The following is a 14,743-nucleotide window of genomic DNA, read 5'->3' on the forward strand; positions in this document are numbered from 1 at the left end:
AATTAATGCAAAGTGCTGGTCCTCCACACAAGAAGGCCCACTGAAACCAAATGAGCCAACCATCAAAGGACAAAGACTTCGCTGATCCTGCCCCTTCTTCCTTTCCCCCACACCCATGAAGAAGATACAGGCACAAAAACTTGCACGTCAATTTGAACTCTAGGGGAAGGGTATGAAAGTCCCTGACTAGAAGGAACTGTATCACTATGCTGCTTGGCATTTGGAGAGGGCAATATTTCTAAGCATAAGTAAGAGATCCCCAAGCTGCTTAGCTCAGGTTAGCTCTAAAGGACAAACAAACCTTGGATATTGCAGCAGCTTTTATTAGTCTTAAGTTTCAAAAAGTATCTTATTTGTGTATGTATGCTTACCTGCTTTAATTGTGTAAATAACTGATTCTTTTACCTAGTTAATAAATCTTTAGTTAGTTTATTATAGGATTGGCTACAAGCGTTGTCTTTAGTGTGACATCTGAGGTAAGTGACTGGACCTTTGGGACTGGGAGTAATTAAATATTTTTGGTGTAAGGGACTATCCATCACAAAGGTAAATTTGCCTGGGTGGCAAGATAGACCAAAGTACCCAAGGGGACTGTTGTGACTCCTTATTAAGACTGTTATAGTGCTTGAGGAGTTCACAGTTGATACTTAATTGGTGAAATCTAATTATAGAACTCTCAACTAATTTGGGGTTTGTGCTCTGCTTCTTAACAGTCTGCCCTGTGGTTGGCACTGTCAGTTGTGAGCCACTCTAGACAGCCTGACACAAGGTAAGAGAATCCTAGGGACTTTATATCTCACAAGTCTGAAAACAGTATACAGAGCTTTTCTTCTAAGACACCAGTTCAAAACCACATTGGCTTGGCAGAAATCAAATGTTAGCTGAGCAAGATGAGCTGGTCTCATTCCAATTTTTAATAGACAAGTGTCCTCCTCACAAAACCTATCATTATAATGTCCATCTCTGTTGATGCTTCACAGAGAGATCCAGGATTGAATCAGCTTGCAGAGAGAACTACTCTTTCAATGCTTCAAGAACTAAACTCAGAATGGAATGGGGAAAGCTTCATCCTTGCCAACTGAAAATGAAAACCTGAAGATACTGAAAAGAAGGAATTGCAGAACACTGGGCTTCCACCCAAGGTTACAAGTGGGGTAAGAGGAAGAAAGGGAACACCTGCTTGTGGGAAAGGAGATGGTTTGGGTAGGGGCAGAGCCTCCAGAATATCTTACTGTTAGCTGAACCCTACAACCTTTTGGTTTTGGCCTTGAGAAGGGAGATACTTTAAAAGGATCTAACATTTCTCAAGATGCACATGCAAAACCCCCATATTCTAAGAGTCCAGTCTACAGAAAATTCTTGGGAGAATTCTGAAGTGTTTGCACCTGGTAAACACCCACACAGCTTAACTCTGTCCTTTTTGATCAAGGCCTCATACACAATGCCCATAACACACACACACGCACACACACAGCCTCTTCACTGTAATGGACTGGTGCTACCTGCACCTCTCCTACTATTAAACATTGAGCCTACTCCCCTGACAGAATACCACCCTTGAAAATTTAACAACCACTTCATACCCTCTTACAACCCCTTCACATTTGCACACAGGATACTACCTAAACCTATACCTTCCCCTACCCATCATTAAATCCATAGATTGCTCTCATATCCCACCTCACTACTGACAACACCCATGGCAAGAAGACCCCAGTGCCCTGATACTGAAACAACTTATATAATTCTGTATTGAAATAATGCAGACTGGAACCCCAAGATACACATGCACCTCCTTCTTTTGATAATACATATGGCGGACTCAGACCCAGATCTCCTCATATCACAATCACAGCTCTTCCAAGCAGCTCCACTTTTTCCTCCACCATACAGCAACACGTCACATAACGAATGCAGCTGAAATGCATGCAGATTGTGATGCTGGCAGACCAGATGCCAGCTCATACCAAAGGCCTAAGGCCTCACTGAACACTAACAAATGCATAGCTGAAAACAGAGTCTGGCACACCTGTGGGGTTAGTATAATTAAAAGAGATATTAGTGTTATAAGAACGTGTACGACTTTATGGAATGCTTGCAGGATGCTGCATGTATTAATTTTACTTATAATATCTGTATCCCATAGTATAAAGTTATAGTGCATTGTAAAACCACTATAATTGTGTAACTCCCCAAACAGGAAAAGCAGCATTAATTAAAGTAAAGTGCTTGTCCTGCACACAAGATGGCCCACTGAAGGCAAAGGAGGCACTGAGTAGGACATCGTTGACTGCATTCCTCACTTCCTGCAGGAAGAGGAGACCTGCGCATGAACTCACCCCATCAGTTTGGATTCTGGGGTGAAAGGGATAAAAATCCCTGACAAGGAGAAACTGGATTTTTATACTGTCTGGACTCTGAAAGGCAAAGATTCCTAAACGAGAGATTCCCATGAGTCGGCCCTAAGGACATACAGAGCTGCTTATTATAGAAGCTTATATTACCTTTTTTAATCTAAGGCTGTAACTCATTGGCGTGTGTGTGTTTCCTGTTTTAACTCTGTAAGTAACTCATGTCTTTTCTTAGTTAACAAAGCGTTAGTTAGTTTATTACAGGATTGGCTACAGGCATTGTCTTTGGTTTGAGATCTGAGTACAATTGACCTGAGGATAGTGACTGGGAGTAACCTGAATATTATTGTTATTTTTGGTGTAAAGTGACCATCTAGCACATGGGGTGGGCAAACTTTTTGACATGAGGGCCACATCTGGGTCTGGAAATTGTATGGCGGGTGATGAATGCTCACAAAATTAACAATTCATGTTCAAACAGGGACAACACAAGTTTGTTTCAAAAATCAACACTATTCAAATAATTCTGTTAAACAATGCACTGCTAGAAAATTACATTACTGAGCTGTTTATTGATTTTACCACAAATTTTGCTCCTCTCTGAACACAATTGTATATTAGGGCCTCATTTTCAAAAGAGCTGTGACAGCAACATGTTTTTTTAAATGAGAAAAGACACGTTGTGCCAGGGTGTAACCATGAGTGGGCCGTGGCCTACGCACTTATTATCCAGGCCCACCCCATCACTTGCCCCACTCCACCACCTGGAGCTCCAGCTGGGGAGCAGGAGCAAGGTGCAGAGGCTTGCAAGTGCCAAGTGGGTGGAGCGGGGCAAGCCCCTGACTCTGCTCCCCGGCAGGAGTGCTGGAGCGGAGCAGTGGAGCTCGAGGGCTGGATTAAAAGTTCTGACGGCTGGATGCAGCCCGTGGGCCGTAGTTTGCCACTTATGATCTATCACAGTCCAGCTTGCAGCGATCGCAACATAGATTGGAATGCCCAAGGGGACTGTCTGTGACTCCATGATAAGACTGTTACAGTGCTTTCGAAGTTCACACTTGTTACCAGGTTGGTGAAATCTAATTATAGAACATACAACCAGTTGGGGGTGTCTGTGCCCTGCTTTTTGATAATCTGCCCTAAGGCTGGCACTCATGGTCACGAGCCAGGCAAGACAGCATGACACAGATAATTCCCAGTGGCTACTGCCAGCTCCAGAGGGCAAAGTTAAGGTTGCATGGGAATTTACCTTAACTCTGTATTTTCTGGTTTTCAGAAGTTTGAGTTTTGCTGAACTCGACATTCTGGAAGGACACGTTCTACCACTGGGCTACCTTAACTTTTTTTGCCATTTAATTAAATATGAATCTGAATATTATAAGTACAGTAGTCCCTGTATGCATTTTAATATGAGTTGACTGTACTTTATGCTGTCATCATGTTTTCAATGACAAGTTTTTATTGACAAGATATAACTGTGTGTCATACAAGTAGTCACTGGTGAAGGCGATGCTTTTAGCACCTAGGGAGGTAGTTAGGGATTGTGGAGTAAGCACATTAGTTAAATGTTTCTGACAAAATGAACAGCAGTGAATAGTTGGATGTATTGACATTTAAATGGTCATCATTAGGTTTCAGACTTAGCAATGTATTGTGGGGAGTGAGGCAGTTAATATCTCTCTGAGCCACTGCTTTAGGCTGTCTGAAGGCTCAGGAAGATATAACTGTACCAAGTTTATAATCATTTTGTGTTTTTACCATTTTCTTCACAACTGTAAGGACTAGAAACAATTTTTGCTGTGAAAGCTGAAGTTTTTAAAAATGATTTTGTGGCAGGGAATGCCACAGCACCACTTTCCCCCTCCCATTCTCCATCTGTTTTTTAAGATGCTGATCTTACAATTTGCTTCCTCATTTTGCGCACCACCATAATAAACATAATAGTTAATATGGCATTTCATGATCAGATCCATAATTTGTGGCTATGTGACTAGGCTTAACTAAGTAACCATAGTGCACATTTCACTACACCTCAAAAAGCATACAGTACGCACACACAAACCTTGAGCGATTCCACAACAAAAAATTACATGAAGGCAAAGGGTTAAAGTTAATTTTTCACTCTTCTGACTTTAAAAATTATAGAAATAATTTAAATAAAAAAGTATCAATTTTTGGACAATTAAAGAGATTTGACACCAAAGTGTTTTGTTTTACTGGCATGAAGCTATTATCTCAGAACTTGCAAATGCGCTTGGGAACTCCTTTCTCAAGGTATTTCTTCACTGCAGTTATCCAAGCTAAGGGAACATTCAAGGCAGAGCGGCCTGAATATGTGCCAACTACTTATGCTAAACAATCTGTTCCACTTGCATTTAGTTGTGAGGCTCTAAATACCTTTCCCAGACCTGAAGAAGAGCTGTGTGTGGCTGGAAAGCTTGTCTCTCTCACCAACAGAAGTTGGTCCAATAAAAGATATTACCTCACTCATCCTGTCTCATTAAGAAATTCAGTCTGCAAATCAAAGCAATTCACACCTAATGGACTGACTTCTCTGCCTCTCCATTTCTTTCCCGTCCACTAAACATATGTCATTTTGCAGATATTTCCCCAAATTACAGATATTATCACACAAAACCTTAACCAGAGGGCTGGTGTCAGCTTCTGGCAAACTGGCAGCACAGGAGGTGGATTTCTCCGATAGCGTATCTGTTCAAATGCTGTGAAAGTGCAGCAGAATTGGAGCAGTTACACATGGGATTAAAAATGCAGTGCAGAGAAATGGAGGACTAAAACAAGAAAGTACAGCCTAGTTGGAACTGTGAGACAGGATCAGAACACTAACAGCAGGTGGGTTCCTGGACTGAAGCCAAACCCAAGCTCACACCTATATGCTCGGCTGTGGCTGCTCACTTGGGCTTAAAGAGCCCTCAAACCCAGGTTAGAGGTTTTTCTTTGTGGATGGAACCTTCAGGGGCAACACATGGGCTAACTCTGCAGTGAAGACATATCCCATTATCTCTTCAGACTCCGGGGGATGTGTCTGAAAGACTAGAGAGGACTGAGAAGAACCCATTGCCAGGCAATTGACCGAGCAGTTTCTTGGACTTTGGACAAACCCGCTCATTAGCTTTCCTAGAAAGAAGTGAGATATTTAAAAACCAAGTGTTTTTTAAGAGAGGCAAGCATAGCTCAAAATTTAGGCATGAAAAGAAATGAGTCAGAGCAGTGTTTCTCAACCTGTGTGTTTTGGCGACCCCTTTTAGATTTTAAAAAAAAATATTTGGACCCTCCACCGTCCCCTTCTCCTCCCCCCCCCCCCCAAAATTGCAACCCCCTATCTCAAACTCGGGGCTCCAGGCTTAAGCCCCGCAAAACATGTCAATTAGCTTTGCGGGGCTGCCCCAGGCAATTGCCCTGCTTCCCACCCCCTAACGCTGGCCCTGCTTGTGACCCCCCTAAACCTGTCACAGACCCCCAGGTTGAGAAACACCGAGTTAGAGAGATCATACACATGGAGTAAGAAACTGCCTACTCACTTCTTTTCTCCTTTTTCTTAAATTTTCCTTTCTTCTTCCCATGCTCCTTTTCATCATCAGATACTATATCTGGAGGCTCATGTAGGTTGTCATGAGGTGGTGAAGGCTCACCAGTCCGGTATAATCCAGGGAATTTTGTAGGGCTAATTTCTTCGGAGCTTGGGGTACGGGCAAGAACCCCACTGTGTTCCACTCTGCGATGTTCACTGGGGCTGCTGGTAGGAGGCAGGAAGCACTCAGTCATTCTGATTCCCTGACACAAAATGAAAAATCTGTCACCTGTCCATCACACCTACAACAGAAAAAACAAACAAGATCTCCAAAATGCTCTAAACAATGTTTTTTAAACAACCTCCTTAGATCCCCATCCTACAAACAGTAGCAACAGTAATGTTTATTACAATGAGACAGTCAATGGGACCGCTCATGGTACTATACTCAGCAGTAAGTGTCTGCGGGATCTGACAATTACTGAACTGCAGCCTTGTTATACAAATGTACTGAGGGATCTATTAGACAGTTAAACTGGAAAAGGCTAAAATATTTAAGATTTGCCATTTCAAATATCAACAGATTTGAATACATGTTAAAAAAATATAATCCTAAAAGCTTCTACTTCTTGACTTAGGTGGTGGTTTTAGATCTTGTTTGTTTGTTTTAAAGGTTTACTGACATTTACACTTCTAGTTTTCACACAAATTACTCTTGTATGGGGGCTGGCAGTGATCATGAGTACCTCCTACAGGCCCCACCACTCCTATCCAGAGCTCATTCTCTTCTCCAATTAATTATCTTGCCTACATGCAAACAAGAATTTGCTTATCCTGCTCCAATATGAAAAGAGTTGAGGTCAAATTCATCTCCAGCTTATGGTGGTGTAAGTGAGAGGGAAGGGGGAGAGAATCAATGAGGTGCAGGTTGATCTAGTGCAGAACAACCACAACCTCGCTTACAAAGGATAGGAGTATAATGGGCAAGCAGAACCCAAAATTTGGGCAAACTGCCTGGTAGGGAGTCATGGCCAAGGTAGCCATGAAGTTCACTAACGCAGAAGCTCCCTTCAGAGGTTCCCTATAGTAGAACTCCTGGCCAGAATTAAAATTCTTCCCAAACCAGTACAATCTCAGAGAGCAGCTGCAGAAACTCTGCCCTCCACAGGATTGATTCATAGGATACTTTACATCTCCCTGCATCAGCTTTTGCTGAATTTGGCCTCTTGAACCTAAATGGTCATCCTGAAATGTAACTTTTCCATTTTATTGCTTTCCCTGCTTCCTCAGTCCAGGAGGGACTTCATTCCTACGCCTACTGGTATGCTTGGACAAAGGCCCAGAGAATAGAATTATGGGTTTACAATGAAATGTGAACAGAGTCATGATGAACTGACTTCCACATGAAGAGTATTCTAGTTGCCAGAGGAGTGCTTCCAAACATTAGTATTTTGGCTTCAATGTAACCAACTCCTTGAAGTCAGCAGATCTGGAGCTCCTGCTCAGTGATGTACACACTATATCAGGGGTCGGCAACGTTTGGCACGCGGCTCGCCAGGGTAAGCACCCTAGCGGTCCGGGACAGTTTATTTACCTGCTGACGTGGCAGGTTCGGCCGATCGCGGCCCCCACTGTCCGTGGTTCGCCGCCCCGGGCCAATGGGGGCGGCGGGAAGCCGTGGCCAGCACATCCCTCGCCCATGCCACTTCCCGCCACCCCCATTGGCCCGGGACGGCGAACCGTGGCGAGTGGGGGCCGCGATCGGCCGAACCTACCGCGTCAGCAGGTAAATAAACTGGCCGGGCCTGCTAGGGTGCTTACCCTGGCGAGCCGCGTGCCAAACGTTGTCGACCTCTGCACTATATAGTGAGAAATCCCCACCTCCCCAATGTAAGCAGAGAACAATCCCATTTAAAAGTAACTAGATAAACCTTCATTCTGGGGAACAAAATGTACAAAATTATCTGGGGGTGAAAATAACCCTAGATAAACAATCGTATATGTTAGACTGTATACACTTATCCAAAGGACACAACTAATTTTTCTTGTTTCAATGGTGTTAATTTTCATAACTGTTTCCTGTTTTTCTTATTTGAATTATGGATATGAAATAACCAAATCTCCTCGATAACTGTTGTGCTAATTTGTTTTTATATGTAAACAAGTGACTGCTTTTCTGTAATAATATATACTCTAACAGGAATATTTAGGAGTTCCTGGGATTTACGATTTGTGATCATCCAAGACATTTCCAATATCATAGCTTGCAATCCATAAAAATGCACTTGGTATGAATAATGACACTGCCTTGTACTTCCATGGCATCTTTCAGTTGTGTATTTCAACGTGCTTTAAAAATGCTAGAAAATTAACCCCATAATACTTCAAGTAAATGACAGGAAAATCAGTTCACCCACCAATGAAATGCAGTCATCTATAGGTTGGAGTACAGAAGCTGTTTATTAGAGCAGTATCTACATGTAACTTTTAATTCTCAATTAGAATTTGGCCAAGACACCATGATTCACATCCCTACTCTTGTGGTCAGGACATAAGTTTTACATCGGGGGGAGGCATAGCTCAGTGGTTTGAGCATTGGCCTGCTAAACCCAGGGTTGTGAGTTCAATCCTTGAGGGGGCCACTTAGGGATCTGGGGCAAAAATCAGTACTTGGTCCTGCTAGTGAAGGCAGGGGGCTGGACTCGATGACCTTTCAAGGTCCCTTCCAGTTCTAGGAGATGGGATATCTCATCCAAAAGTTGGCCCCTCCCACAGCACAGTAGCGCTTCATACAGTGCTGAGGGACTGATTCAATAACAACTTCTTTTAAATCACTTAATGCTACCTCCTCCACCACTCACATGTTTAATTAAGGTTGCACAGGCAACCTTAATTCTGACATTTCCTAACTTTTGAGTGCTTAACTTTACAACCTTAATAATGTTCTTTTAATGTAGTTGTGTGTGGAATTTCCTAGGTTTTTAGAAAAACAAATTGAAAAAACAATCCATTATGTTGAGATCATATTGACATCCACATGGGTAATCAGCAGAGTTGGAACCTTTATCTCCACCACGAGGACCTCTGCCACTTGAGCTAACAGCGTAATAGTAAACTGTTGTCCTTTATGTAGACTAGCATGAGGGGGATGCGACACTATGCCAGTGGGTTTTACAGAGATCTGCTGACAGCAGAGGAATCACCGGTAACTCAGGAATCTTGGGTTCCATTCATGGCTCTGGAGGACAGCACACTCTAGTGGGCACAGATTTTTTTGACCATTCCACTGACGTCTGACTTCTTCTACCCCACCCTTTCCAACCTGTCCGAGTCCTCTCTCTTTCCCAATCCAGGCTCCTAATCATAATTCCATTATCTCCTCACCTTGCCAGGCCCATTCTCCATTTCTCAGGCAGCTCATCCCGCTCCCAGTAGCCAGCCAGTTCTCCTCTCCCAATTTCTAAACCAATCTGTCTCTCCCCTACCCCGCCCCCCCCACTTGGTCTCCAGTTGCTCTCCCCATCCCCACCCAGTCATCCCTGTCTGCTCTGGCTCCCAGTCTTAATCTTCCTCCCCTGGATCCTCATCCCAGTCTTTTGTCCAGCCAGTCCTAATTCTCCTCCCCAGTCTTTGTCAGATGTCTCCCCTACTTTATACCCCCTTCCTCCTGCTCCATTGATTCTCAGTCCATTTCCTTGCCCAACAAGTTCCAGTCTCCTTCCTTGCCCATCATCTTTTAGTCTCGCCACACCTACTGATTCCCAGTCTCAATTTACCTGTCCCCACCCTGCCAGATTCCTCCCACAGCCCCAAGCTACTCCCTCCTTCCCCCAAAGGTTCAGTCCTTGCTCCCTCTGCATTCAGATAAGGCAGCTTCCTCCTCCACATTGCCTTGGGGGTCATTGACAGTGTAAGCGTCACTGACAGCAAAGGCTGATTACCGTTTGTTGGGGCCCTGGCCAAAGCAAGTAGGGTTGTCTCCCATGTCTCTCCCCCCACCCTTCCCCTGTGCTCCTGCCTGGGAGCAGGGTTAGAGTTCAGGGGCCAGGACCAGCTCTAGGCACCAGCATTCGAAACAGGTGCTTGGGACGGCAATCTGCAAGGGGCGGCAGTCTGTGTGTTTTTGCTGCCCCAAGCAGCGCGCTGAATTGCTGCCGCTGCAGAAACACGCGTGCCGTCCTAATGGCACACAGACTGCCCCCAACGTCTGCGGCTGCAATTCGGCGCGCTGCTTGGGGCAGCAAAAACCCTGCCCAGTGCTCCTGCTGGAAAGCGGGGGCAGCACACGGGGGCTTTCTCCGCTCCCCGGCAGGAGTGCTGGGAGGGCAAGGGAAACCCCCACACCCTGTTCCCCAGCAGGAGTGCCGGGCAGGTAGGTGGAGTGGGGCAAGCCCCAGCGCCCCGACCCCGCTCCCCAGCAGTAGCGCCGGGTGGGCGGAGTGAGCCAGGGTGCAAGGGCGCCCATTTTTCCAGGGCTCCTGGACAACAGGGCTCCCATTGGCCCAGTGGCTAATCCACCACTGACTGACAGCATAAGATAATCTCCCTGCTCTCAGTTCAGGTGCCCGGTCCCAACACAATTTGAAGCAGCCCAGAGCTGCAATCGCAGGGGAAATCCTGCTCAGTCCTGCGCAGATGGAATCTTCGGGGAAATTAGCTGCTCAAATGTACAGACTTGTCTACGTGGCCCAGCAATGCGGACTATGGAGGCATGAGCTGCAATGCACGCTGAAGTGTGGTGCTGTAACTGCCCTGTGTATTCCCCACTAGCATGAATTAAAGGACACCTAGTTTGTGTTAATGTAGTCCTTCCAAATTTCAAGAGTCTGCACCAGAACATGGGTGTACTAGTGTTTTTAAAAAGAAAAGGTCACCAGAATGGGCAAAACAAATGCATTTTTCCCTAGTCTCGTTCTCATAAATGGCTGAACCATTTTGGCTTAAATTTTCCAAAAAATTTGGAATCCGAGGCAGAAATATTCCATCCCAAGTGATTAAAGTTATAAAGAACAGAGAAATGGGTCTTATAATGGGAAGCGTCAGGCAATCTTAATAGGCGGCGGTGGTACCAGCCACACCTATAGCAACATGTGTCATGGAGATTGAAGCTCTTGACCATATCACTTTCAGGGCTGTGCCTGTCTTCTACACACCACACACACTTTCAGCACAGAATGCTTCATTATTTCTTTGTGCTGAGCCAGTCCCATGCCTTTGTCCTGACTGCAACAGGGGCAAATGAAAAGAGGTGATTGCAAGCTTGGCTGCTATTCTTCAGAACAACTGCTATGCAGAGTGAAGTAGATGAGAATTTCTACTACAGTGGCAAGTACTCTGCAGGTCTATATCAGAAACACCGCATACGGCCCCAAAACTTAATGTGTTTTCTCCATACTCTCCCAAATTCTAGTTGTTACGACAAAGAGTGCTAAAAGCTAAGAAGTCAACAGACGGAGACAAAGTGGGAGTACTTTCCCAGGGTACCAACCACCCTGGGATACCTTGTTTTATGACAGCTACATAAAAACAAGACCCAGGGTACAGAATGTACTCATTATCTTAGGCCTTACGTCAAAAAGACCAGGACAAATTAAAGGAAACAACACATCCCTCAAGGAAACAAGGAACACCGTTCTTGGAACAAAAGCACTCTAGTAACAAACATCAGCTTCACTTTTAAAGAAACAAGAGGAAGAGAAAAAACCTCAAAGCACTTTACAAACATAAGTGTGTTAAAGCCTTACACACCCCTTAGAAGTTAAGGATGATTACTCACTTTTTACCGATGAAAAAACTGAGATACAGAGGAGTTAAGTGACTTACTTAAGGTCATGACAGAGCTGGAAATAGAACCCAAACCTGACTCCCAGACCAGTTAACCATTAAGCTATGCTTCCTCTAATGGGGAAGGATTGTGAAATCTTTGTCAAATCTAATCTTTCAATAATAAAGCAGATGGCTGTCAAATTTGACAACAACTTAAGCAAAAAACAAGCAATAGTTTTACCAATTTTAATATGATTTAAAGCTAAATGATTTTAAGTATTACAGCAATAAAATGCAATAGTTCGAGCAACTGCATATAAAATACATCAAAATAATTCTTAACATTCTCTTGAAAGAAACCCAAGCTGTATTTGAGACAAAGCAATATATTGTATGCAAACTGGAAGGTCCTCTTGCTGGTTTAATTACGTATTCTTTAAAGAGAAAAACAGCATCAGAGCCAAGTTATATTTAGGTTTGGAAGGATTCGATTTTTATTGGTAAAATGTCACCATCCACTCGCAAGCTGATGAAAAAAGATTTCCATCAATAATAATTGAAATTTACAGATAAGGAAGGTAAGAAAAATGCTGCTTGGAACTTATCAGAGAGAGACTGTCATTAAATAATTATTGTCTGACCCCATAATTTCCTATAACTGCAAAAGTTTAAAATTGATAAAAATAAAAAAATGCCTCAACCCATAATTTAATGCGACTGAAAATTTAAAATTGATTCAAATAAAAGCTTTAAAATAAACACATCATCTATCAAATGAAAATAAATAAAAATATAGAGTTCTGCCAAGCCTAGTTATATTAATAAAAAAAAATCAGTATTCAGTTGTGCAAATGTGCATCCTTGTTTTTCTGTCAATGTGAAATGCCATGAAAACAGAGAAAAAGACAATGATGTGACTCAGCCTGGTTTGCTGAAGCCAAGCAGGAATCCAAACAGCTTTACTGACTTAGTGTAAAGCACTGGGATATACAAAAATAGTCTTCTAAAGGATAAACTTTCACCTGCACATGTAAAAGAGAAGTGTATTTCTCTCCAAAGTTACCTACTTCAGTCTCTACAAGAAAGTCCTACAAAGCAAATTTCAAATTCAGGAGTGGCATCTGACCTAAGATGATACTAGTTCATTGTGAAAACAAGTATCTAGTTTTTCTCTGCCATTTATACAAAACTCACTCATCTGGATTTTAGATTGTTGTGCTGGGTTTTAAACACACTCAAGAGCTATCTTGGAGAAGTTTATAATTTTTCTGCCCTAATCTTCCAGCATGCTGACCTGCAACAACAGAGACAGGTAAAGCAAGTTTAAATTTCACAAGTCAGCATAATGGCATGACTGATCAGCTCATCAAATAATTCCCATGTGAATCACATACTCTCCACAATTACTGATAATTAAAGTCTTACAAAGGCCCTCCCTGAAATTTCACAGATGAAGATAAAATCTGTATTAAATAACAGGGTTCATGCTCTCCCACATAAGAATCCTATAATGTTATCTATTTTAAAACTAAAAGCTTATTTTTATTTAAAATTTGCTTATTTAGCAAAATGATTGTTATCTGCTGCAACTTTAAACTATCCGATCATTAAATACATTTATTAACATGATCTTCAAAATAATACTAGCCCCAGCCCAGCTTTATTAGTATTACACATACAAAATCTGCATTAAAAAAATTACTAAGTTTGCAAAGTTAAGAACTCATAAATTAGGAAATGCCAGAATTAAAGTAGCCTGTGCCATCTTAATTGGGCCCTCTTATGTGTGTGCATTATGGTACAGTCTTTAATTATATGATCATGTACTATTTTTTCCACAGGTCCCCTACCTCATTTAGGAGAAGCTATTCAGTATTTTGATTTATCCTTCTTGTTCACTGTGTAGTCCCATTCCTTATTTACTGCATGTTATTCAAATCCTGCTCTGAAGACAGAATTATTACTTTCCTCAAGGGGTTTTCTATAGAGCTTATCACTATAGCAGGAATGGCCAAACTTAATGGCCTTCTGAGCCACATCTGACAATCTTCAGAAGTTCAAGAGCCAGGGCATGCCTGCAAGGGCTCAGGGCTTGAGCCCTGCAGCGGGGTGATGGGGCTAGGGGTCAGGGAATCTCAGGGCTAGACCCGTGGGGCACACCTGCGGGGGCTCCGGGCTTCAGCCCCGCTCCCGCTGAAGCTCGGAGCCCCAGCAGGCGCCTCCCGAGTGGCTGAAGCCCCGAGACCCACCACCACGCCACAGGGCAGAAGCCCCAAGCTCTCACAAATAGTCTGTTAGGCAGAGAATGGGGGGTGGAGGCTCCAAGAGCCGCACTTTAACTGTAAAAGAGGCACTGGCGGCTCACAAGCTGTTGTTGGCCACCCCTGCACTATAATATCTGAGTGCTTCACAAATATTAATGAATTTATATTCACAATACTCCTGCGAGATAAAGGTGTGGTATTATCCACATTTTACTGATGGAGGCATGGATTAAAGCACAGAGAGATTAAGAGTATCCATTAATTTGGGTGCCCAATTTGTGACACTTAGGGCCTGAATGTTTACGAATATTAGCATTATATAGCACTTCATAGGTTTGTTCAAAGCACATTCCATTGACTTCAGCTATGAGTGCCTGGCCTTTCTGCAAATAAGGCCCCCAACTCTCAAATCAGGCACCCAGAAATAACTAGTGATCACCTGTGAATAGTATGGTCTAAGTCAGTGTTTCCCAATCAATGTCCTGTCAGGCCTGAACCCATGTGCTGCAGAATTTTTTGAAAAACTACATGTGAGAACAAGGGAGGGTGGGGGAGAGCTGCCTTCTGATTGGCCATGTGCCAGAGGATGTTGTGAAGGCCAAGACTATAACAAGGTTCAAAAAATAACTAGATAAATTCATGGAGGATAGGTCCATCAATGGCTATTAGTCGAGATGGACAGGGATGGTGTCCCTAGCCTGTTTGCCAGAAGTCAGAAATGGGCAACAGGGGATTGATGGATCACTTGATTATTACCTGTTCTGTTCATTCCCTCTGAAGCACTTGGCATTGGCCACTGTCGGAAGACAGACTACTGGGCCAGATGGAACTCTGGT

The 14,743-nt window shown here is 43.3% G+C and overlaps 1 protein-coding gene across 4 annotated transcripts in view; it reads right to left on the reverse strand.

The window, feature by feature from the left end:
- The window catches only part of RALBP1 (ralA binding protein 1), a 53,752-nt gene that overhangs the window by 23,950 nt on the left and 15,059 nt on the right, over positions 1-14,743 (reverse strand). For 3 of the 4 annotated variants that reach the window (XM_024102070.3, XM_065582048.1, XM_065582049.1), the window contains exon 2: positions 5,888-6,179. In XM_024102070.3, coding sequence (XP_023957838.2) covers positions 5,888-6,131 — 244 coding nt within the window. In that variant the 5' untranslated portion in view covers positions 6,132-6,179. Of the gene's footprint in view, positions 1-5,887; positions 6,180-14,743 lie in introns of those variants that run through there. The other variant, XM_065582050.1, reaches the window with a different exon arrangement.

The sequence above is a fragment of the Chrysemys picta genome, chromosome 2 (genome assembly GCF_011386835.1).
Source record: "Chrysemys picta bellii isolate R12L10 chromosome 2, ASM1138683v2, whole genome shotgun sequence".
NCBI classification, from domain to species: Eukaryota; Metazoa; Chordata; order Testudines; family Emydidae; genus Chrysemys; species Chrysemys picta.